The following is a 26,170-nucleotide window of genomic DNA, read 5'->3' as shown; positions in this document are numbered from 1 at the left end:
ATGAAGCCTCGAATGATACACAGGTCTTTAATTCTTCCTCTTCTCCTACCACAAAATCTCCTCAATTTCGCTTCACCAACCAGAAGCGATCTCATAACACACTTCATTTATCATCTCAAGATTACGAAAATTTGCTACATGGCAAGAATTTGGGTTTCTACCACCCAAGGTCCATGTCTTTTATGAGGGTTCGTCCCCTCATCTCTAAAACTATCCAGACGGGAACTCCCCATGACGTCGTTCATGGGACAGCATAAGTTCCCAACTCCTCTCCTCCACGGGAGAGCTTTTCTCATGTTAGTAATGTTGACCAGCCTATAAATAATGAATTGGTTAAGGAGGAGATTGAGGTACAAGTTGATAAAAAGACTCGACTTAATTCCGACTCTCCCTATCCAACTAAGATCTCTCACCCAGTCGAGTTCGAGTTATTTGTTGTCGAGATGTTTCACTTACCACAGTCCCCAAGGATCGTTCCCTCACTAAAGGTTGTAAGGGTCGCGCAACTGCCACTTCAAAGAAAAGGTCTATGTTGTCAGTTTCTTTTTACAGGTACACCCGCAGTACAATTGCCATTATGAGAATGAAGCGAAAGGAAGTCCACCTTATCGAGTTCAACGCCCATTACCATCCACCGTTCAAAAAGAGTCGTCTTGTTTCTTCGCTTAAAACTACTTGTACCGTTTTTTCTATTACTTGGGTATCAAGTAGTTTTAGGTTTGGTTCTATTCTTTTGTTTGTACTTTAAGGTGACCTATGTAGTTTGAACTGTTTTATTAATCAAAGTTTATTGTTGTCAAAAAAAAAAAAAAAAAAATACTAGTCTACTAGTGACGTTGTTAGATTTTATTTTCTAATGGTTATAGTTAACTTATTCTTCTTTATTGATTTTTATTCAAGCTAGTTTTCCTTTTTTTTTTTTGCTATTTTGTGATATGAGTATATGACTACTCGTAGTTCAAAATTTTATTCACTTTACTTCATTATGTTTGTTTTTTTTTACCATAGGCATTGAGTCCATAAGTGAAGAAAGAAAAATACGCTGAGTTTAATGGTGAGGGCGAGTATTTCATATTTTCATAGGCAAATGTATCGATATCTTTGATACCTTTTAATAATACGAATACACATGAACACAACAACACGACCTGATCTATTAACACGTCTATGTTTTAATAATCCATAGTAGGTAGACAAAATGAACAAAAACAAATGCAGCCCAAATCCTATGTAAATCACACCAACACCCATGTCCAATGTACAATGTCCAATGTCCAATGACAATATTTATGTAGATAGAATATATATAAAAAAAAAGGGGACCTCTCTGATGATAATCCCCACTTGATACAGATCAGAACTTTAGTTATAGGCAGTTAAAATACTGTATATTGCCCGGGAAAAAGCTTTTAGGACCCCATTTCTCATTTCTTTCTTTATTATTCTCCTTTTCTCTTCTGGAAAGTTGAGTGTGTTTATTTTGCTCGTGATCACTCTTTTACTCCCTCTATGCTTTCCTTCTCTTTCATTTCATCAACTTCTTTTCTCTTTGAAAATACCAATTTAACAAATGGTTAAAGAGACAGAGTACTATGATGTTCTTGGTGTTGTACCGTCTGCGTCCGAGGAAGAAATTCGTAAAGCTTACTATCTTAAGGTTGTGTTCTTAATTTCATTAATGTTGCTAACCCTTTAGTTTATTTTCCTCAAATTGTATGATATGTTACTTTTCCATCACATTTTATACCATTATATCATATGGGTAGATGTGAGAGGGTGGTAGCGAGATTCCATACCAACCAGGGCCGTCATCTCATTTTCCTTTTCCATTATGGTTTGATTGCAGGCAAGAAAAGTTCACCCGGATAAAAATCCTGATGATCCTCAAGCTGCTGAAAATTTTCAGGCAAGTATTCTTTGGGTTTTGTTATATTAAAATTAATACTCCATAATTTAGTTTCTAAAGGCAATAGATCAGTACTTGTTAGTAAACTGATGTGAAGTTATTCTTGTAAATGTCAGAAACTAGGTGAAGCATATCAAATTTTAAGTGATCCGGTACAACGAGATTCGTACAATCGAAATGGGAAGGGTGGCATATCAAAGTAATAACTTTACAGTCCCCTCAAATTCTGTTTTGGATATTCTATTTATATTGTACTCCGTACGATTTGTATATAGTCTCTCTTAGGTTGTTATGATTTGCAAAGTGGCCGATATTGGCAATTTTTGTCGATACAACAACTTTATCCTAGTGCCTTAAAGATTTAGCCTATGGCGGGTTAAGATGGTGGGAGTGAACCTACCCAGCCTTATTGTTTTAGGATGTCGTAATGTAATTTGGTCTAGAATTGCATCAGGGATTACATACTGAGCGTAGCATTTTCGTCTGATCTTATAATGAAGCACATCTGATGCAAGTTAAAAAATAATGTCAGGGATTCCATGCTTGATCCAACAGCAGTGTTTGCCCTGCTATTCGGAAGTGAACTATTCGAGGACTACATTGGGCATCTAGCAGTTGCATCAATGGCTTCTTCTGAATTAATTAGTGAACATGACAATCCTGAAAGGATCAATGAAAAGTTGAAAGTAAGTCTAACTAATAACATACAGTAATTTTACTGCAATGTGGAACTGAAACGGCAGGGTAAAAATAAATGGCAGAAGGCTAAACATAAAAGCGTAAAATTGTAATTTCAGACAGTGCAGAAAGAAAGGGAAGAAAAGCTTGCGAGCAAACTCAAGGACTTCCTTCATCAATATGTACGAGGCGACAAGGAAGGATTCATAAACCGGGCTGAATCTGAGGTGAAGCGCTTGTCAGATTCAGGTATATAGTTTTGCACTGGCTCAGGCTGTCATTTTTTACGGTGAAAAACTTATTAACTGCAAAATCATGATTACATCTGTGAATAAGAGTTTGGCTCACATTTTCGAACACTTTGTATACAGCTTTTGGAAATGAAATCCTGAACACCATAGGATATGTATATACAAGGCAGGCTGCACAGGAGCTTGGGAAGAAAACCATGTACCTTGGTGTGCCCTTCCTGACTGAGTGGGCTCGGAACAAAGGGCATATTTGGAAATCACAAATAACTGCAGCAAAAGGTTAAAAAAATCAAATGTGTTCTTATTTTATCCTGATTTCGAGGAGATATCAAAATGGGTCGGGTTCTACCCTAACCTAAAATTTTGTCTATGACAAAATACTCGCTAACAATATGAAATTGAACCGTCACATGTGAGGAGTTGTGTACTGACAAAACCACTCATTATAGGTGCATTTCAATTGCTGCAACTGCAAGAAGATGCACGTCGACAGTTTAAGATGGATGGGAGTGGCCCTGCAAATGACTTTGAATCTCATATACGGCTAAATAAGGACATGCTTATGAGCTCATTATGGAAACTTAATGTTGTCGACATAGAAATGACTCTCTTGCACGTTTGCCAAATGGTTAGTGTCTCCGACAGAGTAAACATGATGTTATGAGCCGGGTCTAACATTTCTGACATAGTGAAGCTGATCAAAACTTGACTGAACTGCAGGTTCTCCAGGAAAAGAATGTCAAGAAAGAAGATCTGAAATCTCGCGCTTCTGCTCTCAAAATACTTGGGAAAGTTTTTCAGGTACTTTTTTTACTAGATTCACAGTTAACAAGTCTCCTTTTGCTCCATTCTTTTGTTGTCTGTTGTCAATACAAAATCGGCCATATCCACTCGGACCTGAATACTACGACCCAACCAAATTCTAAAATTGGTGAGCTGGAAACAAAGATGATGTGCCCCAATAATGACTCGTCTAGATAAAATGTGACCCAATAATGACTTCAAACTCGTACTGGTCTGGTTCTGGTTACATGGTATCATGGCTTGGATTGTTTATTGTAGCGGGAAAAGGTTACTCTGGAAGCAGAAACATCAAAGAAGAAAACATTAGCTGAGATGAACGACGACAGCGACTCTGATTGCAGCTCCGAGGAGGATTCATCTCGGATGCTCAGTTACAGAACCCCAATGTTAAGTCAGGCATGTTGCTTAATCTTCTTTCCCACTTACATTCACTTTTCATCAATAATAGTTAATTTCATTTTCCAGTAGACCCATATACTCACTGTTCTTTACCGTTTGAATCTGACGGAATATATGGTGTTCTTATATTTCGAAGAAGTGTACCTCTACTAACTAGAGTACTACTGTACCAGTTGGAATAAGACAGGAATTTCACTGAATATCTTGTGCTGTTGTTCAATGTCAGGGAATTGGAAGGCTATTCAGATGCCTATGCAATCCTGCTTTTGATGTAGATGATGATGAGATCGTCTACCGGGGAAAATAATACTTCCACGACACAGAACAAAAAATCAATCCTTCATTCAGAAAAACAAAAAATGCAACTGTACTATATTACAGATTTACAGGTACATCATTAACGAAAACATCCTAATTGCCCACATCATTAAAGAAAACATCCTTTCAACTTCAAAATGAAGATAACTCCAAACTTTTCCAACATCATGTTCAAAAGCTTCTCTTACCCCTACTTTTGAAATTTATTTTTTTTTCAGTAAAGTAAATTGTATATTTACCAAGTTGAGATGGGATTGGTTGACTGGTTGTTAAGAATATTGGATCTTATGAGAGAATGCTATTGACATTGTAATCATTGTATTACTGTTTGCTTTTTTGCTATCACCAATTCTTGTTTCAGACGGACCCTTTTCGTTTTTCAAAAAAGAAACGGGATTTTGTGATCATATTATGGTCAAATGTAACCACAATGGTCCAACTAATTTTACCGCTTATGGTAATTGGTTGTAAAATGGTCTCAAAATCCCATCTTTTTGGAAAAGACCAAAATGGGCCGTCTTAATGAAGCCAACTGTTTTGCTATAGATGCTGAAATGACACCAATGCAATTAAGTTCCATACATTTGTCTCAATCATTTGTTTACCTTTTATATTCTTTGTAAGTAGTATTTTAATCAAAGGTAAACAAATGATTGAAACGGAAGGAATAATATTTTCGCCAAGTTCACACTGCAATGTTTACCATTTTGGCTTTGGCAAATCAACAGCGATTATGTTTGACAAGCACACTTAACTACGAAATTATTAACAGACTTCTGAAGAAAAAAAAACACAGTTTGTTGGTTTGATTACTGGCTATTGCCAAAATGCCGAACATCTCCCCAGCATTCATTTAAACTGCTCAAATCACATCCGAACTCGATTTCAGGAATTACATTCAAAATTCATGAAACCATTTTCACATGGACAAAGGTTGCTCATAAGTCATATCCTTCGAAGGGAATGTTCTAATTTATTACGAGGTGTGCACAGAAAGGTCAATAGTCCTTGGATCTGATTTCTTACAAGTTCTAAAGCAATCTAAGAAGAATACAAATACAAGACTAACAAGAGCATTCTACTTCATCCGACTAGAAACTACGTACGTATGTACAAATGTGTTTCGAAGTGATGAAAACACCTGAAATAAGCATGGTATGAGTATGACCAACTTAAACAGTAGTGCTGGACATACCCAAAATGACTGATCCAGATTACCCGTAGCCGGCGTGAATAACCCATGGTCGCGTTTCAGTGAGCTGTTGTACTTGCAGCACGATGAGCATGAACACCACAAGCACAGTGCACTGACGTTAAATTCAAGCAACCACTTATAATGAGAGAATGTCTTCCAGGACAAGTGTGAAGAGACGGAAAGGAGTCGCAGACTGCCTGAACAGCAGGTGGGGTCAAGGCAGTGCATTGACTTATGTTGAGGTTCATGAGCCCGTCATCTTCATATCGGGTCTTGATTGACTGCAACACAGCATGCTTGTTTCTTACTCTCTGGGCCAAAGAGTACATTGCTCTGTCGGTGATGTTCTGGCAATAATACAGACCCAGAGATCTGAGATGGGGGCATCTGTTTGCCAATGCTATCACACTTTCATCTGTCATTTCATTCCATTTGAGTTAATCTCACAAGGCGAGACCATGTAGAAGCATATAATCATATGAACAGATAAAATTCAGAAACTCTTCTGCGGTGCTGTGCAATAACATGAAACAGAAGCATAGCTCACCATAGAACAAAAAGTAAAACGAACAAAAATAAAATTGCATGTTATATATCAATAAGTTTGTTAGGAACAGTAATTTTAGTTTTCTAGAGAAACAGAACGGAAAAAACTAGCAAAGAGCCAAAGTTTACATGTCCGACATTGAACTATTATGTGAAGATACGATTGCACAAGATAACATGCAACGGGTCGTACAAAACCATGCATGTACATGTTGTACAGCAATTCATTACAAAAAAAAGCATATTCCTATTTTTTGGCATTCAAACACACCATTTTGTATAGCAGTTCAATGTGAATAAAAAGCAAAGAAAAAACTTAAGACAAGTAGTGTAACTGATACCTGTTATAAGGACACAACCGCACAAGTCCAAAGCTCTGAGATTTGGACAACCATAGGCCAGACTAGTCACACCCAAATCTCCAACTTTTTCACACCACCCTAAATTCAGAGTCTGCAGTTCGCTGCAGTTATACGCAATGGCCTGAATACAGAATCCCACAATGGGTAAGAAAATCATAATCTAGATAACGAACAATGGAGAGTAGACATAAACCCGAATTGAACCGACCTAAAACTGAGTCGACTATAAAATGAGGGGAAATACCCCCAAATTAACCAAGTTGAGGCAAAACATTAATAGTCAGTTTAGCCACGAACTGAAGCAACCCAATTGATTTGCTTGACTCGTACGCACTGACCTAAAAAGAAACTGAACTTACTAGTACCCGAACACGAGAACAGCGCACTCTAGATGACCCGAATCCGACTAGGATAGCCCATTTGCCACAGTAAATAGATTTGCAAAGTGTGAGTAAAATGTACCTGCAATGCTCGGTCAGTGGCTGCCTTCCCACATCCGCAAAGATTTAGTGACTTCAACTTCTTGCAAAAGCTCGTTAGATATGCAACTCCAGAATCATTGAACCCTAAGCACCCACTGATGTTCAGTTTTGTGAGATTTGGGCAACCATGTGCCAACGCATACAAAGAGCGATCAGTTAGTTTGAAACTCTTGCTTAAGTCAAGTTCCCGTATCTCATGGCAGAAATTGGCTATAGTCTCAACAGCATTATCCTCGAGCTGTGCCTTATCTTGACGAAGTATTAAAGTTTGCAATCTTGTGAACTTAGGTGCAAGAGTCAGGACTAAGTCATTCATGTTTTTTTTGCACCTACAAAACATATTACACATTAATTAACATTATGAATAAAAATATCTCAGAAATTACAATTGGGCCTATACATGGCCATGGATCTATTCTAAATCGATCTCAGAATAACCCAAAAATGAACCCAAACTACTACTTAATCACCGATTCAAAACTAAACCCAGCCGAAATTCAAAATTCCACAACCTGAAACCGATCCATGATGTTTTAATATAAACCAAATCTGAAACAGGCAACCCAATCTGAAACTTTCGACCAGGAGTTTTTTTCTAAAATCTTTACATTTACCAGGCAATAAAGCTTACAAGATTAATAAAGTTATATAGTAGTCGGATTGAGTCAGTAGTCAGTTACGAGTATGACATAGATTGGTAACAGCCTAACAGGCCATCACGAACCGTGCCACAGCCACAACACTTAACAAGATGAATCCTTTATGCTATCGCCTTACACAAATCAATCCCTGACTGCTTTCATCAGTCCCATCTGTGCAAGTGAGAAGCTATCTCAATTCCCAACCCGTTACAGAACCACAAACAAGGGAGCACACGGCTGATATACTTGACTAGTAAGGAGATCAACAATGACAGGAGGCTAGGAGCTCATTTCCAACTCCCATTTTCAACATCAAGCCCACTTTGTCAAAACCCCACATCCATCAATGAAAAAACCTTGCATAGTTCATGTAAGCATACTTATTCGCAAAAGAAACATACCAATACTAAAATGAAGAGTTCACTTGCCACAAACATAGCAATTACCAAACTAAAGAGTTCACTTGCCACAAAATCCAATCCCACAGGTAAACCAATAAAATCAAAGGACTGTTGTTCAACATAGAACATAATAACAACATCAATAGTCAAAAATAAAGACTAAACACATGGACCACAAGTCCACGCTTGTCGTTCACCTGTTATATGATAAAGTGAGAATCCACAAATAAAATAATAATCAAGAACACTTTCTAAAAGTCCTCAAACGTATCTCATGACCTCTCCAGTATAACAAGTTAGATAACTCCTATGAAACACAAGCTCATTACACCAAGTAAGAGAAGCAGACTGTTAACAGCAGAGCTTAAATGCATACCATGAGAGACAAAGGCGCGTCAACCCGAGGCAAATTGCTTCTCTCCAGCCACTACATACACCGGAAACCCTGATCACCGTCTTATCATCAACAAGAGTAAGGATCCTCAAGAGCAACTCCATAGGGATATCCTTCCAGTTAACCGCCATTTCGCGCCCCAACGTGTCACCGCCACCACCAAAAACCATCAGCTTCTTGAAGCTAGAATCCAAGTCCTCCCTCCTTAGACCTTCTTGCATAACCATTTTTTTTCACACTTTATACACCAAGTTCCTAAAATATTCCTGTTTTTTGCCGTCCAACAAGATAAACATCAAGTTTTTTAGATTCCTAGGCATAAATAAATAAATAAATAAATAAATAAATAAAGAGCAGTAAAAGACAGTAGGGTAGCCATATAAGGCCTTCCATTTGTCAGCATAACATAAACTACCTGGAAATGAAGTCATGAGTAAGCACTTAAAGCACCTTCTTACAAAATTATCCTTCCCTAATTAATAATTAGTCATTTACAACAAAACACCCTAATATTTACTGATTTATCTTTTACCATTTACTGATCAGCCCAGCAAATTGATCAGAAAATTCCACACTTGTTACTTGTATAGCAAAATGTGTCTATCGGGCGCCATTAGGTGATACTGAAACTCATACCACCGTCTCACATGTATTATGCAGACTTCACACAATGGAGCGAGATGTAAGGACTAGGGACAACTATAATTATGTAAGACAGTTAGAGGGTGGTACTGAAAATCTATACCACCGGTGGCGCTATCTCATTATTCCTAATAAATTAATTCAGTAGCCCAAAATTATCCCAACTCGAGGGAGACCAAGGTATACATAGTCTTCACAAATTCTCATTTGTGACTGAGAAATGTGACTACTTTTATGATAAAATGTAACCATTATCTAATTTAAGGATGATAATTTTTTATCATAAAATGGTAACATTTTATCCGTCACAAGTGATGAGTAGTCTAAATACAGGTCTTTTATTATGTGAAAGTGAGGTTTGTTTAAAAAAACATTGTATAATGTGGGGTTGTCCTATATGATCAGACAATTTAGAGTGTCAGACAAATTGTCTTGGAACAACATTTGTAAAAAAAAATGTACATGGCCTCTTTATGATGACTCAGAAGCAAACTCAATTCATTCAAGCAAACAAATTCCCACAAATTAAATAAGAAAAACCCCAATTATTAATCAACCCAATACTACTCCTTCATTTGGCCAAATCAATTAAATTAAGAAAACCCGATATTCTAAATTATTACTTACTCCATCTCAGTCATTTGTTTACCTTTGATTAAAATATCGATCATAGAGAATAAAAACGGTAAACAAATAACCGAAACAAAGGGCTGTTACTGAAGATCATGAACAAATATCAAAGAAACATAAACATTGAAGTAAAAGGTGTTGATAAGAATTATACCTGAAAATGAATGAAAGTTGAGTAATTCAGCTGAATTTAGGGGAGTATTATAAGCACAAGACACAAGTTGAATATGTGCCTGCTTTGTGTTGCGGAAAAGAATGAAAATATATAGAAGCAAACGGGTGACACGGGATGGAAGCCAAAGTGTGTATTAACTAATCTGATGGTCATGGTATTGCCACCTGGGTGGTTCTGATGCGAGTAGTGTGGGTCCAACCTATAGGCTGCTGAATGCTGACGGGAGTACTGTGTGTTTCGGGTTTGGGTAAAATACGAGTTTGTATGGGTCGGATTAATACGAGTTTAGGTTGGGATATGATTAGATTAAATCATTTTACATACGGAGTATATTTATATGGTAGTTATTTGATTTTGACTTCTATAGGTCAAAGTTTAAAGTTTGATAGAGTGAATGGGAAAACGTAGAACGAGAAAAAATTGAAAGAGGTCCATAATGCAAGTGAAAAATCGGCAATATACAACAATGAAAAATTATTTTATCCTTCGGGGGGAATGTCTTCCTTACACTTAGAAGGCAATTTATCAAATAAAATATTATAATGATTGAAGTGTAAGGAGTAGAGTCCTCCTAAATAATACAAGAATCTTCCGTACAACAATAATGTCCATAATAACAAAGGTGTAGGATTGTCAATTGTATCCATACTTCACCATTTTCATTTAATAATCAGATGCACTACCTTTAATGTATAATCTATGAATTGTATGCCATTATTTGTAAGCTCAGGTTGATATTCGAGTATAATCACCAATTTTATAATGAATAGTCATTTCTTGCCTACCTTCAAGAAAAACGTCATTTGTTTTTGCCAATGATGAATATATAACTTTTAAAATCACAAATTTGTCGATACAGAAGCGACACTCGAGTATGATCATGGCCACCAACACTGATGGTTGATCGCAACCATGAAATGCAATCATTGTTAGGTCGATGATTGTATATTTTTGTTGAATATATGTAATGAGACTTTTTAGAATTGAACATTTTTTTTAAAGCATTTTAAGTTTTTAAAAATCTTAACTCACACATCTTTGTTAGGTTGGTGACGTATAATCTCTTAATAAAAAATGGATTTATAAGTCTAGATCTGAAATCTTAGATATGACTTGATATAAAACTAATCATGTAATAACGTTTTCGTAGAAGCAATATTTTATATAACATACCCTTGCAATTTTGTACGGGTTTAAGACTATTTAAAGTGAAATTACTAACCATTGATTCCTAACTAACACAAATGGAGTAAAACTCAAGAATCAATTCTAGTAAGGAAGAAATTTGGTGGGAGAAACCTAGAAATAGTTTTCTAAAACTAAATTTTGACGATTCAAAAATAGAAGGCAATAAAGCTGCTTTATGATATTGTATAAGAGATCATAATGGTAATAAAGTCGTTTTGTTAGGAGCAAAAAAGTGCGGATCTAATAATATTCTTGTTGCGGAATCTCTCGCTTTAAAAGAAGGTATTTTAGCCGCTAAACACTTAGGAATCTCAAAGTTAATTGTGCAGAGTAATAATTTATGTGTTATTAACTCATTTCGTAATACTTGGCAAATTTCTTGGGAAATCTCTAGTATTATCAAGGATGTGAAATTAAACTTTCATTTCTTCGATGAAGTGATAATTAAACAATACTTTTGTGAAGCCAACAAGATTGTTGACTTCATGGCTTATTTGACATTCTTGTCCAACTCGTGGTTTGAAAGCCAGTGACTTCAACTTATCTCACTCATTCGAAAAGGATGAGATAGGTTGGTCCTATCCTAGAGGATCAACCTAATTTTCTTACCTTATAAAAAAAATGGAGTAAAACTTATGCAAAACGGTGGTGTAATAGAACATTGTAAAACCCTATACAAAGACTTCGATGTCTATAACATCGACAAATGGTGGTTGAGGAAAGTGATTTTAATAAGGTTATTACAAAAAAAATGTAAAGTATCATTTAAATTTATAACCACCCTTATGTAAAAGTGTTTTATAGTATAAGAATTATTGTATATTACATGAACAATCATTTTGCATCGTATAATGTATGTTTTCAATAAACTCACTTAGTTAATCTACGAGAGGAAGACCCCATCAAACAACAGTTTTTTGGCTCAGATAAGCGCACTATGTGAGAATCGAACTTCTAATTTTATAATTAGGATAAAAGAACTCTTACCACTTGAACTAACCCTTCCTCTCACCAAACAAGTAACAACTACTCCTAGTTTTTAAAAGGATTGTGAAAGTGATTGACTTTTATGACAAGAGAAAATAAGAGAAAAGAAAGTTGAGTAAAGGTAATATAGTCCATAGAAGTTTAGAAGATTCGAGAATTTAATATGTACATAAACGCAACCGATTATGTGGAAAAGAAAAAGAAGGTTTTACGGGGAAACTAGTTTTAAATCCGTGCAATATTTGTACGGGTATGCTTTTTTAATTTTGTTTATTACAAAAAAATATAAATATTCAAAAATATAATAGTCATCTTGTAAAATTATTATCTCTAGAAATTTTTGAAAAAATTTACTTGTAATATTCACATTTGACATGGTTAGTTAATATCATGAAATTAATTAGAGTATTAATTCACGGTTGAAATAAAAATGTTTGAAAAATAATTAACTTTGTGTAAAAAATTACTTCAAAGAACATGGGGTGGGGATGTGGGGTGGGGATGCTTTTTTTTATAAGAAAATTCCTAAAATAGTGGAGCCAATGAGAAGTCTTAAAAAGACTTGGCTTTTATAGAAGGTAGATATTATGGTCCTTGATTAGTGCTAGTAGACTAGTAGTCTAGTTCTTGTACAATTAGAAAAAAAATGTCATTGTTTAGCATAAAGTTTTTAAGTGGAACCTTTTTTATTATGCTTTCATTTTTGTGTCCCCAAAGTAGGCATTAAAGTCCGCCTGAAAAAATGTTTGAATGTAGTTCAATAAATCTTTAAGTACTCAATAAGTACAAATTCTATCTTAAGACAGATTAAATTGATATCAAATGACATAATAAGTTGTATAGAAAATATTAAAAAATTTATGTCTATCATTACCATGTGAAAGTATAAAGTCGGTATTGTTTTATAGATGAACTAGATATTCTGTCTTAGCGAGACCTACTGATTATAAAATCGGTATTGTTTTAATTATTTATTTATCCTTAATTAAAATATTTTTTTCCTTTCATATTCAAACATATCATTATTTACTTTTCTTGCACTATTCATGAATGAAGAAAATCTGCGATAATTCTTTTAATATAAAAGATAAAATATATTCATGAATGATTTTGATTTTTAGGAACAAAGTGAGTAAAATATTTAATTAAATTAAAGTTAAGTAAAATCGTACAAACTAAGATTCTAATTAGTAGCGGGATCGGTCATTATTTTGGAGTCCGAGTTTATCATAATCTTATGGCTAGAATTTGTGAAGTTTCTGAAAAATCTATTACAGTTTGTATCAATTTTATGGTGTTATCAGTGGATGTTCACAAAGTAAAATTGAAGGAAAAAATATTGTAGTTGCGGGATAAATTTTAACACTCTGTTAATTATTTATTTATTTACTTTTAATTAAGACACGAAAAATAAAAAGGTAACAAATGATCAGGATGAAAGAAATATGATAAAATAAGTGATTTGTACATTCGTTTCATAGACAATGAGTTACTCTAATAATCTTGTCGTTAAATGGTTCATATTATATATTTTATATTCTAACAATTGTAATCTTGTTGTAAGTGGTTAGTACTATTTGTTTTATAACTCGTGTATATGCCTCCACTCCCATCATGAGTGGTTTACGGTTATGTGGGTCACCTTGGTGGTCTGACATACACCTGAATCGTAGCGGAGTCTAAGTTAATGTGAAAGGTATAAATCTCGGGCATGGTATCACATACATAGATACTCGTAAGTCGTAACTAGAAACTCTCTTATGATTTGAACCTTCCTACAATATACTTATATACGACGTAACCTTATTGCATAAGATGATACTCGATCCGTTTTATTGCTAAGGATGTGTTTGGATAGCAAAAGTGGTGAGAAAGGGAGGGGAGGGGGGAAGGAGCGAAGGGAAAGGGAGAGAAGGGAAGGGGAGGGGGAATGGGGTGTTGGTATTTGATACAATTTTCCTCCAAATCTTGCCTATTGTGAAGAGATTTTGATTAGCCTTGAAGGAGAAAAATTGGATCCTTTCAAATCTCTCCCCCTTCATTTCCCTCCACCCTCATCTACCTAGTATAAAAGCCGAGTTCTTTAAAGGACTCTCAATGGCTCCTGCTTTTTAGGGATGAAAAAAACCATTTTTTTTATGTAGGGACCGCCACTATCTTAGTAGGTTTAATTACACTTCTATTCTTTTGTTACTCTTATTTAATTACCGATTAAAAATTTACACCAAACTATACATTATACAATTACTGACATGATATTTTATAAATTTTCGTAAACATAACATATTACAAAAAGAACTGAAATTTTTCGTAAAAAATAAATTAATGGGAGATTTTTTATTTTCAAATCGAAAGATTATAAATTTTAAAATAAATACAAACAAATATAAAAAAAACGAAATATAACATAACCAATATAGTACAAGTAGGTTTGAAAATTTTCGCAAAATAATATAAAAATAAGACACTTTTTTTCAAATCGATAAAATATAAATTTTAAAATAAATGCAACGGAATATAATAAGAACCAAATATAAGCTTTGTATCATACTTACATGAAATTTTTCCGATTATTCTCTTTAATTGACCTCAATATTAAAGTCAAATACTTTAAATTTGCATGAGATCAGGTAAATGCGAATAAAGAGATCAAGTAGATGAATCATAAAAAGGTAGCTGATAAAGAGAGAGAGAGAAACAGAGGGTTTGATGTATGTGCGGCTTAGTACACAAATTGATGGAATGGGTGAGAGACTGAGAGTAAGAGAAATATCTAGAGTTGTATTTCAACTATTCTTTTTTTTGTTTACGTAAATTTTCTATGACTTATTGGATGTATGAGGCAATGATGGTTGTATTTTATTGATTAATAGCCGTTATTAGAATAACTACTAGGCTTCATGCTCCTTCCGTCTCATTTATCTATTTATTTTTTATTAAAATATTTCTTATTGTTCCGGGTGTAATTCCAGAGCAGTTATATGTTACCACCCGTGCTTGTAGAATGACGTCTTTAGTCGACTCCTCCTTGCGGTCTCCTGAAACGATGAACAAACTGAGGGCTCGGCTTTGGACCGAGCGAACTCACTCCGACGCTCAAGTCAGTAACTTAGAGAGGTAAGTGGTTGTTACTTGGCAAAGTACGTACTGTAGAGAGATAAGGAAGATATTACCAGATGAATAGTGATTCTTAGGTTAAATTGTGGATCCTTTCCTCAATGATAGTTGAGGAGTATTTATAGACTTTCACCTTTTGTCACGTAGTGGCCAAGTGGCCAAGTGGCTAGCAGGTGGAAAGACTGATCTACCCCTCGGCCGAGGGACCTATGGCAGGCCGGCGGGCCCTGTTGACTCACCGCCGAGGGGTCTTGGATATGAGTTCGCGGATATGTGCCCCGGCCGGCTAGTTGTCGTGGCCGAGGCACAAGAGACAGGCCGACAGGCTACGTCGGTTAGGCTGTCTAAGCCGTTGACTTGCTGTGGATATCTTTGACCTTGCTCAATATGTTGACTGGTCAGCGGGTGCAGAATATGCCCCATCAATTTGCCCCCAGCGTAGTCTATGCCGTGGTATGGGCTCCGATGTATCCGAGTGTATATTCTGCGCAAGTGAAAATTTCTCGCCCCGGCTTCTTCTTCTTCGGCATGGCTCGCTTAGGCCGTACCATATCCCCCTCCGCATGGATGTGTAATGGACGTCCGATGTGGAAAAAGGCAATGACGCCGGGCCGAGACCAGGTGGAGAGTCGGTTGTTTCGTGCCCCCTGGCCGGTGCTTTCGGCTTGGTTGATCATGTGGCCGGCGGAGAACGGATACTTAGGAAATTGCCGAGGAAGATGAACAGGCAGAGAGATATGAAGGGGCGTGTTGGGGACGCTTGGTCACTGTTGCATTGATTGACGTTCAACTGTTGCAACGATTGACATTCCGTGGTTGCATGTCTGACACGTGTCGCTTTTCTTGATTGGCCGACGTTTCATGGTCGTGCCCTGATTGGTCCTTCTTCATGGGCTTTCCTCTATAAATAGGGAAGTTAGCCCCTGAAATTGGGCACCAATTTCATTCTCTTAAAATTTTCTTTCCTCCAAATTTCCAAGGGTTTTTCTCTCTTCTAATCTTCAGTGTCGCTACTCCGGCTAGTACTTTTCTTCAAGGTAAACCAACAAATTTCTCTTTTTAACTTGTGAGTTTTTCTGTAAACATGTCTTTTGCTGATCCGGGACTAGTAAACCGACGCCGGGGTTCCCATTGCGTCTTGATGAGGAGGAGGAAATGCTAGACGCCATCCCGCTAAGGTCCGGGGGCCCTAGGTCTCCTTCTCCTGAAGTTGATCCTCAAATTTTGGAGGAATGGGAGGATGATGATGATGTTGATGACGACGGAGACGATTTCGGTGATGATTTGAAAGGGCTCCTCCCAATGAGGGGAGGCGACGTCATGGATCACGGCGAACCCCGTAAGATCGGCCCCGACCGTACTTGGACCCATAAGTTCGCCCGTTGCTCGGCGAGACGTTTTTTGAGGGCCATTTCCACTTTGGCAGGGGATACAAAATTGTTATCCCCGAGAGGGGTCGGCCATCTGTTGCCCTCCATCGGGTTGTACCGCGTATATATGCGGCATCCGGAGTACGGGCTCCGGTTTCCGCCGAATGATTACGTTATGGCCATCATTAGGGCCATGAACGTCGTTGTTGCCACCGCACCCGTTGGTCGTTAGGACCATAGTCGGCTTTGTCGCTCTGTCTCTTTAAGGGGAGGTCCCGACGGTTAATTTATTCCGTCGGCTTCACCACCTCCGGCCGTCATTTTCTGGTCGCGTCGGATGGTACAGCGTGCAAATGGGAGTGGGTTACGTCTCGTTGATAAGCTTTCCTCCGCAAGGACTGGAAAGATCGGTGGGTGTACGTGGAGGTGCCGGATGACTATCCGCCGCCCGGTCCTTCCAAAGACCGAGTTAATTTGCGGTGAGAGGCGAGGCGAGCACGACGGATGGGTTACCGGAAAAAGCTTAAGATGGACGCCGACAAGGTCCCTCTTAATGAGGATGAGAGGTTGGCGATGAGGCTCTTTGAGACGGATAAGAGTGGGCGTCGAAAAGATGGATTCCCCCAACGCAGATCATTCTTCAGGATGAGCTGCTCTGCCATGTCGGCCTCATACCGGCCCTAGCACAGGGTGAGTGGGGTCGGTGTGAGGCCCATGACTGCTCTCAATTTTTCTGTCCGTTTTGAATTTTGATTTATTCCTTGCTTAACTCTTGCCTTGCTTCTTTTGCAGATCATTTTGGCGCGGATCTGTCCGAGGATATTCTCAAGAGGATGGGGCTGCATAAGGACAAGACCGTTGCTAATTTGCATCCTAAGGCTTCAGGCCGTGACCGCAGAATGTCGCCGAATGACCTCATGGATCAGTAGCTGAAAGGCTTGAATGTGGAGGCGGCCCAGGCGAGGGTTGCTAGTAACATGCCGCGCCGAACACGGAAATCGAAGTCTTTGGCGGCGACGGCGTCGACATCCGTTCCACCTTCCATCCCTCCAGTCCAGAAGGAGACGGTGAAGATTGTTGACATTACCGATGGAGGGGACTCCGATGCGGAGGGGTCTCCCCTTATCCGTAAAAGGAAAGAACCCATTCCTGCTGCTGATATTCCTGCTGCTGCTGCTGCAACTGCTGCCAGCGAGGAGATGCGTCCTCCGAGCAAGAAGGCCAAGCATGGTGCAGGTACATCTTGTGGCTCAGGTTTAGCCGGTTAATCAGGCGTTCCTGATGACAGGCTTTCTGATACGTCCATGTATACTGATACGGATGCTTTACTTGACTTTTTGTAGATCAACCATCGGCAGCCGCCGTTCTCACCGTGCGGCAATTGGAGAAGCAGCCTGAGAAGGCGGGTGATAGAAATGTCACCGTCGCTCCCCTACCTCGGAAGATTTCCCCCGCCGAGCTTGTGGCAGAGGGTGCAAAAATATCCAAGAGGCTGGCGAAGTGGGCTCGGCTAGCCGGCTCCCACATTATGGAGCAAGAGGAGACCATGGCTGAGGCTGCCCCACAGCTCGAGCGGCTAAGGCTGGAACTTGACGCGGCGAACAAGGAGGCTAAGAGGGCCAAGGCGGAGGTCAAGAGGCGTCCGTCGAGAGAAAACTTAGGGAGGACGCTGAAAAGGAAGTCCTTCTTGAGAGAGCCAAGGGTGAGGGCGGCGGTGAAGCCGCAAGTGCGGGAGATGCGTGACTTTGTTCGAAGCGCGCCGACCTTTACCTTACACGGAGGAACGATTTAGGGACTGTTCCAAGCCCGGGGAAGGTGGTCGGGACAAGGATGCTATCATTGCCCAAAGGGAGGAGGACATTGAGAAACTCCAAACCGTTCTTCTCCCTAACATGTGCGCCCAATATCGGGACTGGCCGAAGGAGCGCCCAGGGGAAGTGATTGAGGAGCTCTTCCCTCTTGATGGCTCCTTTCCGTGGGACAGATTCGACGAGCTGTTTGATGACAAACTCGAAGCTAAGGAGGAAGAGGCGAAGGAAAAGGCCAAGGAGGAGGCAAGGGTGAAGAGGGAGGCGGAGGCGGCCGCGGAGAAGGCGGCCCTTGCTGAGGAGGCTAGGGCAGCCAAAGAGGAAGCCGAGAGGATGAAGGCGGCCCGAGGTCGCCGAGGCGCGGCTCGCCGAGAAAGCCGAGGCGAGACAGCACGGGTCGCCTATTAAGGACGATCCGCTAACGCTGGCCGACGGAGAAGCAACAGGCATAGGGAGACGGGCGGTTGTCACCAGGCTCTTCCGGCGCCTCGGATAGCTTTAGCTTTAGATCAGTCTTTCCTCCCTGCCATCTTTTGGCGCTTAAATGATATTTGCAACCTTTTGCCTCTCTTTTCCTTGTATTTTGTACAGCTTTGGTAGGTTGTCTTTTGGCTTATCCTTATGGGGACGGCCGTTGTCTGCATTTCTTGTAACCTGTTGAACACTTTTTAATAAGAGTTCGCTTCTTTTGCCTCTGGCTTGGCCGAGGTTTTTACCCCATTTTTCTGAGTTGTCTTCTTGCGCTAGTAGTTGAGCGTCTTAACTGTAAACGTTTTCACTTTGCCTCTGGCTTGGCCGAGGTCTTTTCTTGTCTTCGTCTGGGTTGTCTTCTCACGTTATTAATTGAGCGCCTCTTTTGTTTTCGCCTCGGCCTGGCCGAGGCGATCCGAGTGCGTATCTCAACCGTTTAACGTTCTAAGGAATGTTGATTGCTTTTGCGGGTATCACCGTTTGTCTTTGATGGATCGCCGTGGCGTCTACCACTTGGAGTGACTCACTGCGGCGTCTACCTCTTGGGGTGATCGCCGTAGCGTCTACTACTTGGGGTGACTGCGACGGCGCTTGCTTCTTGATGATGACTGCCGTGGCGTCTACCACTTGGAGTGACTGCTGCGGCGTCTACCTCTTGGGGTGACTGCCGTAGCGTCTACTACTTGGGGTGACTGCGACGGCGCTTGCTTCTTGATGATGACTGCCGCTCTTGTCGGTATGACAGTGTGAGCCGGTACCTGTTTCTGATAGTGACTATTGGGGGAATGAACACTTTGATGGAGAACTTGGACGATTTCTCATTAGATATAAACATGTGTCGGGGTACCCACAGTTGTCCTGAGCACCTCCGACACTTTACAAGGTACTCTATGGGATCGTCAGTGTTCTAACGGCTTATTAAAGGCACACCTTCCTAGTTAGCCGTCAGTTGCATCCATGAGGTCGCCCTCCTGTTGTAAGGATGGGCTTTTCCCCTCTCTCGACTTCTTTTCCGCTTTGAGGATTGCAAGTTGCATCCTCGGCGGATATCCGGACGTTGACCACCTCGTCCTTCTCGTCCTTGGAGACGAGCTTATGCGCTTCCCCCCGGTCCGAGACATACATCAGTGTCAGGGCCCGTATGGACATCACTGCGTCGGCCTCGCTCAGAGTGACTCGGCCGATAAGAACGTTGTAGGCGGACGAGCCGTCAATGACCATGAACTCAGCTAGGACATTCTTAGCCGCAATCCCTTCGCCGAACATCACCGCGATCGATTGACCCTGGGGCACTAGTCCGCCCCGGAGAAGCTGACACAGTGGACTGGTGCAAGGGCTTAGGTCCTTCACTTTCGTGCCGAGGTTGAGGAAGCATTCCCGAACATGATGTTCGTGTAGGCGCCCGTGTCAATCAGGCACCTCTTGACCAGGTGGTTGGATATGTCCAAGTGGACTATAAGTGGGTCGCTGTGAGGGGCGATGACTCCCTCGTAGTCCTTCTTTCCAATAGTTATATCGGGGATGTTAGAAGCGGGGGTCGCTGTGTTGGGCACAAAGTTGATGGCCTGATATAGCTCATTCAGGTGCCGTTTGTGCCCATGAGCGGACCCGCCGTTCTCGTTGCCCCCGATGACAACATGGATCACTCCTATCCGTTCAAAGACGGATTTCTTATTTGAACCGCCGGCCTCAGTCTTTTGGCCTTTGGCAACATACTTGTCGAGGCTCCCCTTCCGGATTAGCTCTTCAATGGCATTCTTCAGATGCCGACAGTTGTCAGTAAGGTGACCGGTGTGGCCGTGGTACTCACAGTACTGGCTCGTGTCACCGTCTCCCTTCGACTTGGGAGGCCTTTCCCATTTCTGGCCCTCGCCCTTGCTCAGGGCGAAGACCTCGGCGGCAGATACAACCAGGGGGGTGTGATCACGGTACCGCCTTTGGTGGTATGTTCCCGAACTCCCCCCGGCGCCCGCCGAGCTCGCTCGCAGCGGTTATCGGCCGTGACCTATTATTGTCACGGCGTCTTTCATCGGGTTGTCCTCCCGGGCTCTCTTCTTCTCGAGTGCCCGGCTTCACGTGGCCGACCAGTCTTGTGATAGTCCTCTACCTTGATGGCTTGATCGGCCATTTTCCTGGCGGCGTCTAAGCCCAGGCCTCCGGACTTGATGAGCTCGTTTTTAAGTCTCCCCTTGGGAGGCCTTTCATCGCCGCAAAGGCCGCCCGGCTCGGGATTTATCTCCCGAATTTTTTCGAACCTTGGCATCGAACCTCTTCACATAGCTTCGTAGAGACTCGCCCCCCTCCTGCCTAATAGTTAGGAGGTCCGACGTCTCCACGGCCTTCCTCTTATTGCAAGAGTACTGGGCTAGGAAGGCGTCCCTTAGGTCGGCGTAATACAGTATACCGAGCCGCCGGACAGCCCTTTGTACCAACTCGAGCCATCCCATGCAAGGTCGTTGGGAAGACTCGGCACGGACTTCATCGGGTTGTTCCCATACCGACATGTACGACTCAAAGGCCTCGGCATGGTCGGTGGGGTCGCTATCCCCTTTGTAAGTGAACGCCGGCAATTTTAGTTTGGTTGGCACGGCGGTGTCAAGGACATAGGCACCGAGGGGGTCTGTCGACCACGTGTCGAATGACACGCGGCGATCGGCTCCTCGCATTCCTAGTCCGGCCCCTCTCCTCGTACTGGGTGGGGCTTCTCCTCCGACTATGGTAAGTCGGGCTTCTTCTCCGACTCTGACGAGTCGGACTTCTTTCACTCCTCTGAGGCGGGCCTCGTTGGTGCCGCGGCGACGCTGTCCTCCGCGGGTGCGGGAGGAGCTTAGGTCTACCACCGGCACGCCGGGCTCCTCCGGCGTCTTGACGGGGCCGCTTCTTCCAGTGCTCCATTCAGTCTCTTGGAGTCACGTTCGGGCCCTGGTCTCCGGACGGGTTCCGCCGCTCTTGTCGGTGTGTGTGTGAGCCGACGTACTACTAATGAGGTCCAGGAGTAGCTTCAGTTTCGCTACATCAACCACATGTCCCATGATGGTGACTGGTTGGGCGTGGCGATCTCGGTATTATTGGCATCCCGTACTCGGTGAATTACCCGCCGGTGGAGGGTCGCGCAACTCCGAGTTGTGGACGGCATCATCTTGGCGAACTCGTTTCGTCGATTCACGAATACCTCTTGTTGTTTTGACATCTTCTTAGCTTTTTGGGTGGGTTTTGTTTTTTTTTTTTTTTTTTTTTTTTTTTTTTTTTTTGTTTGGGAATGAATGTGACTAGCTTCTAGTATCTTTTTCCCACAGACGGCGCCAATTGTTCCGGGTGTAATTCCAGAGCAGTTATATGTTACCACCCGTGCTTGTAGAATGACGTCTTTAGTCGACTCCTCCTTGCGGTCTTCTGAAACGATGAACAAACTGAGGGCTCGGCTTTGGACCGAACGAACTCACTCCGACGCTCAAGTCAGTAACTTAGAGAGGTAAGTGGTTGTTACTTGGCAAAGTACGTACTGTAGAGAGATAAGGAAGATATTACCAGATGAATAGTGATTCTTAGGTTAAATTGTGGATCCTTTCCTCAATGATAGTTGAGGAGTATTTATAGACTTTCACCTTTTGTCACGTAGTGGCAAGTGGCCAAGTGGCTAGCAGGTGGAAAGATCGATCTACCCCCGGCCGAGGGACCTATGGCGCAGGCGGCGGCCCCGTTGACTCACCGAGGGGTCTTGGATATGAGTTCGCGGATATGTGCCCCCGGCTAGTAGTTCGCGGGCCGAGGCACAAGAGACAGCCGACGGCAGCCACGTCGGTTAAATTTGTCTAAGCCGTTGACTTGCTGTGGATATCTTTGACCTTGCTCAATATGTTGACTGGTCAGCGGGTGCAGAATATGCCCCATCACTTATATTATGAAAAAAGGTAAATAAATAAATAAGATAGAAATATTACTAATTTGTGTTAAATAAATATGGAAAATAATAATTGTAGACTTACTTTTGTGATTGTATGTTAACAAATACACAATTAATACTAAAAAGAAATTACAAGTTAGTATATGTATGAAATTATTTGCTGAAACTAATGTAATAAAGTTTTAAATACCTCTAACTAATGTATTAATTAACATATTTCGTATATCATAATCTAAAAATTGACCCGTATATTTTTTTGCACGGGATTAAAACACTAGTTTCCTGTTCAAACAAGAGATTTTAAATCCCTCAGTTCTCCTCCCTTTCTTCCAAATCACTCAATCTAAACACACAGACAAATAAAAAAGGCTAACTGCCAATTAATATGTGTGTCAATAATGGATGCATAAACACATCCACCGTTGAGGATTGTCACACTTTCAGCCGTAAATGAATCTATTTCTTCATAAATTGACCCGATTTCAAAGCCTAGAACATCAACATCGTATGGATCAGCTGATTGTTACAACATCAATATCAGTTGCGGCCTGCAGTAAAAGGACATCAAAGTTATCCTCTTAGTTAGGCACATTATTCACCACTGTGGATAGTGGACCATCTGCATGCTTGGTTGGGCCGGTGGACCCATTTGCTGAATATTAGGCCCATTTGTAACCTCGATGTCTTCCACTACCAAGTACTGTATCATTGTTGTGATTTCTGTACTTGTTTTGCATGCATTTTGTTTGGTGGTTGTGAGTATTTGTTGGCACTTCATGCATCGCTCTTTAGTCTAGTAAATACGCAAAATCTTATTCAAGATGGATATATCCATTTCAACCTTAAAACAGGTTAAGTATTATATATAAGACCAAAACAAAATGCATTGAGATTAACAAAAAGTTTATCTCATTGTTTGGGCTAAAATCTGCGCTTTAGCCTAACAAAGGGAAAGCCCACCTGATTCCGTTTGAAGAGTTGTTCCGCATGGGTAGGTCAATCACAAGAAGCCCAAAGGCAAGGGAATCCGCCTAAAGGAGTTGGGCCAAGAAAGCAAGCGATAAAGGAGAAGCTCGCTGATGGAGGAGTCTCGTGTTTTGGAAAGCCTTCAGAGAGATCTTAGGGAGAATTCAGGGAGATCAGGAAGAATGGAGTGAGACGACCCGTTATGGAAAGAGTTGCAGTAGAAGTAATATTCCTTACCATAAATGAGGTAGAGCATATCTAGGGTTCTTATCCTATAAATAGCCAAAGGAGCGATAAAAAAAGGATATTCAAGATCTTGAGCAAACACGCAACATATTGTGCTAGCTAAATTTATATATCGTCTCCATTGTACTCATTCTCTCATTAACAAGCTAGTACAATACTTGGACGTTGGAAGGGTGCTGTCCCTCCCGCGGTTGTTCCCACATTGGGTTTTTTGCGTCACCAAATCTCATGTGTCAACCTTATTTACGTACTTAATTCTTTTATTTAGCATTATACGCAATCATACAATCAATACGTAACGAGTAAGACCGCATTGACCACATATAACCTAGTTCGGTAAAATTACCAAAACACTCATTTATGCAAGTAGGATATTATTTGACCAGTTTTATTCTTAAGACTGATAAATAAGTAGGGTGTTGTGCCCTAGTTTAGGCTACCTTATAAAGGGATATGGATCCTCTCTATTTCCTTTCTCTTCATTTCCTCTCAAAATCTCCTTAAATAATAATTTTTTCTTTCACCCTCATTTTCCTTTATTTTTATGCGTAAATTTAGAACCGTTAGATGTTGTCAATATGGGATCCGAGCCATTAATAGGTACTTGCCTCTTCATTTCTTTTGAAGAAATGGAGAGAAAACGGGCTCCTTATATAGCATCTCTCTTCCTTGAGAATTGACACTTCTCTAATCACATTTATAATTTATATTTAATCATTTACAACAAAACACCCCAATAAATACTGATTTACTGTATCTTTTACTATTTACTGATTAATCATTCAATCCCAACAAATTGATAAGAACATTTCACACTTGTATAACAATTAGCAAATCGTGTCTATCGGGGCGCCATTAGGTGATACTAAAACTCATTACCACCCTCTAACATGCATTATGTAGACAACATAAAGAATTTAGAAATATTTCGGGACTAGGGACAACATATGTAAGACGGTAAGAGGGTGGTACTGAAAGTCTATCCATCGGTGGCACTTTCTCATTTTTCTTAATAAATTAATTCACTTGCTCAAAATTATCCTAACTTCAGGGAGGCCGAGGTGTACATAGTCTTCACAAATTCTCATTTATGACCGGAAAATATGACCATTTTTACAATAAAATGTACTCATTATTGATAAATAATAATTCACAAGCGGTTACTTCTATAAAATATTATTAAAAGGTTAGCCTAAAAATGTCATGTAGACAATGTAATACAAATGTTTTATGAGTCTCTGGGTACTCTATCGAGTGGGCCTTACTCTGTCGAGTAAGGGTGTTTTGAGTTACGAAACAGTATTCTGTCTGTAGGGTACTCGATCGAGTAGCCTAATGGGTACTCGATCGAGTAAGTGGCGCTCGATCGAGTACATTAGTTACTCGATCGAGTACGTGTGTTTTACGGGTTTGTTCTGACGGGTTTTGTTACTAATGCGGGATTAATATAAAAAGGTTCCGTCACTTTTATTAAACACTTTTATCATCCTAAAACCTTTCTAGAGAAGATTGAAAGTTACGTTATTCGCATTCATCGCATTAGTGGCAAATCCCAAGGCTTGGTTGGTCGAATCATCTTATTCTTTACACCGTTGTGTTCGTCGTGTCAGGGGTAAGTTCCTTGTATATATAGTTTATGTAGTGTTTCGTGGAGTTTCTTTAAAACCCTAATTGGGGGTTTTGGGGGAGTATTGTTGTTGTAGATTGTGATCGTATGATTGTGTGTCTATAGGAGGTGATTTCGTTGAAGAATGATTATGGTTAGCTGATTGTGACGATCTTGGTGATGACTTATTTCAGGTAGGGTTTCCCTACTAAGTATTAATTACATGATTGTGTGGTGATTGTTATTGTTATTGAGTAATTATCGTACTGGAATTGGTTGTTGGTAATTGTTGGTGTTGTGACGGTTGTTGTTTATTGTCATTGACTGTTGTTGTATCTGTCTGTGTTCTTCGGGGTGTGTCCCTGGCTGAGTGGAGTCACTTGCAGAAGTGGCTTCAAACCCTTGATTCGCCTTCTGTGGAACCCGCCACAGAAAGGATGTGCACATTAATGAACATGGGTTTATCGCTCGATGGAGATGAGCGGGGCTTAGGTGGGAACGACTGCGGTCCCCCACTGGCGGCTAGGAGTACCTGTTGCGATGGGTATTCTGGCAGGGCTACACACTTTAGTGTGTAGTCAGTTGTGTGGAGATCGGAGATGGAGACTGAGGTTTGATGTGACGATTGAGCTGTTTGGTATTTGTTGTATTGTGATTTGTATTGTGTAATTAGTACTGACCCC

The 26,170-nt window shown here is 40.7% G+C and overlaps 2 protein-coding genes across 3 annotated transcripts; one reads left to right on the top strand and one right to left on the bottom strand.

The window, feature by feature from the left end:
• Positions 1 to 972: 972 nt before the first annotated feature.
• LOC141605385 (chaperone protein dnaJ 10) lies at positions 973 to 4,696 on the top strand. The gene is made up of 10 exons (XM_074424116.1): positions 973 to 1,657; positions 1,847 to 1,906; positions 2,023 to 2,105; positions 2,439 to 2,592; positions 2,704 to 2,833; positions 2,956 to 3,114; positions 3,285 to 3,463; positions 3,556 to 3,636; positions 3,898 to 4,035; positions 4,265 to 4,696. Exons 1-10 carry the CDS (start codon positions 1,571 to 1,573, stop codon positions 4,343 to 4,345), a joined length of 1,152 nt encoding a protein of 383 aa, XP_074280217.1. The 5' UTR covers positions 973 to 1,570; the 3' UTR covers positions 4,346 to 4,696.
• A 610-nt stretch (positions 4,697 to 5,306) lies between these two features.
• LOC141605386 (F-box protein SKP2A-like) lies at positions 5,307 to 24,982 on the bottom strand. Of its 2 annotated transcripts, none has more exons than XM_074424118.1 (5): positions 24,764 to 24,982; positions 8,360 to 9,019; positions 6,922 to 7,270; positions 6,439 to 6,580; positions 5,307 to 5,966 (listed from the first exon to the last, which is right to left on the bottom strand). In XM_074424118.1, the coding sequence occupies exons 2-5, from the start codon at positions 8,602 to 8,604 to the stop codon at positions 5,608 to 5,610; spliced, it is 1,095 nt and encodes a 364-aa protein (XP_074280219.1). In that variant the 5' UTR covers positions 8,605 to 9,019; positions 24,764 to 24,982; the 3' UTR covers positions 5,307 to 5,607. The 2 variants fall into 2 exon arrangements, with proteins under 2 accessions (XP_074280219.1, XP_074280218.1); XM_074424117.1 differs by lacking the exon at positions 24,764 to 24,982 and adding an exon at positions 9,804 to 10,208 and having other exon boundaries at positions 8,360 to 8,643.
• Between the last annotated feature and the right edge of the window lie 1,188 nt (positions 24,983 to 26,170).

Source organism: Silene latifolia, chromosome 10 (assembly GCF_048544455.1).
Source record: "Silene latifolia isolate original U9 population chromosome 10, ASM4854445v1, whole genome shotgun sequence".
NCBI lineage: Eukaryota > Viridiplantae > Streptophyta > Magnoliopsida > Caryophyllales > Caryophyllaceae > Silene > Silene latifolia.
This window is presented reverse-complemented; position numbering and strand designations above follow the sequence as displayed.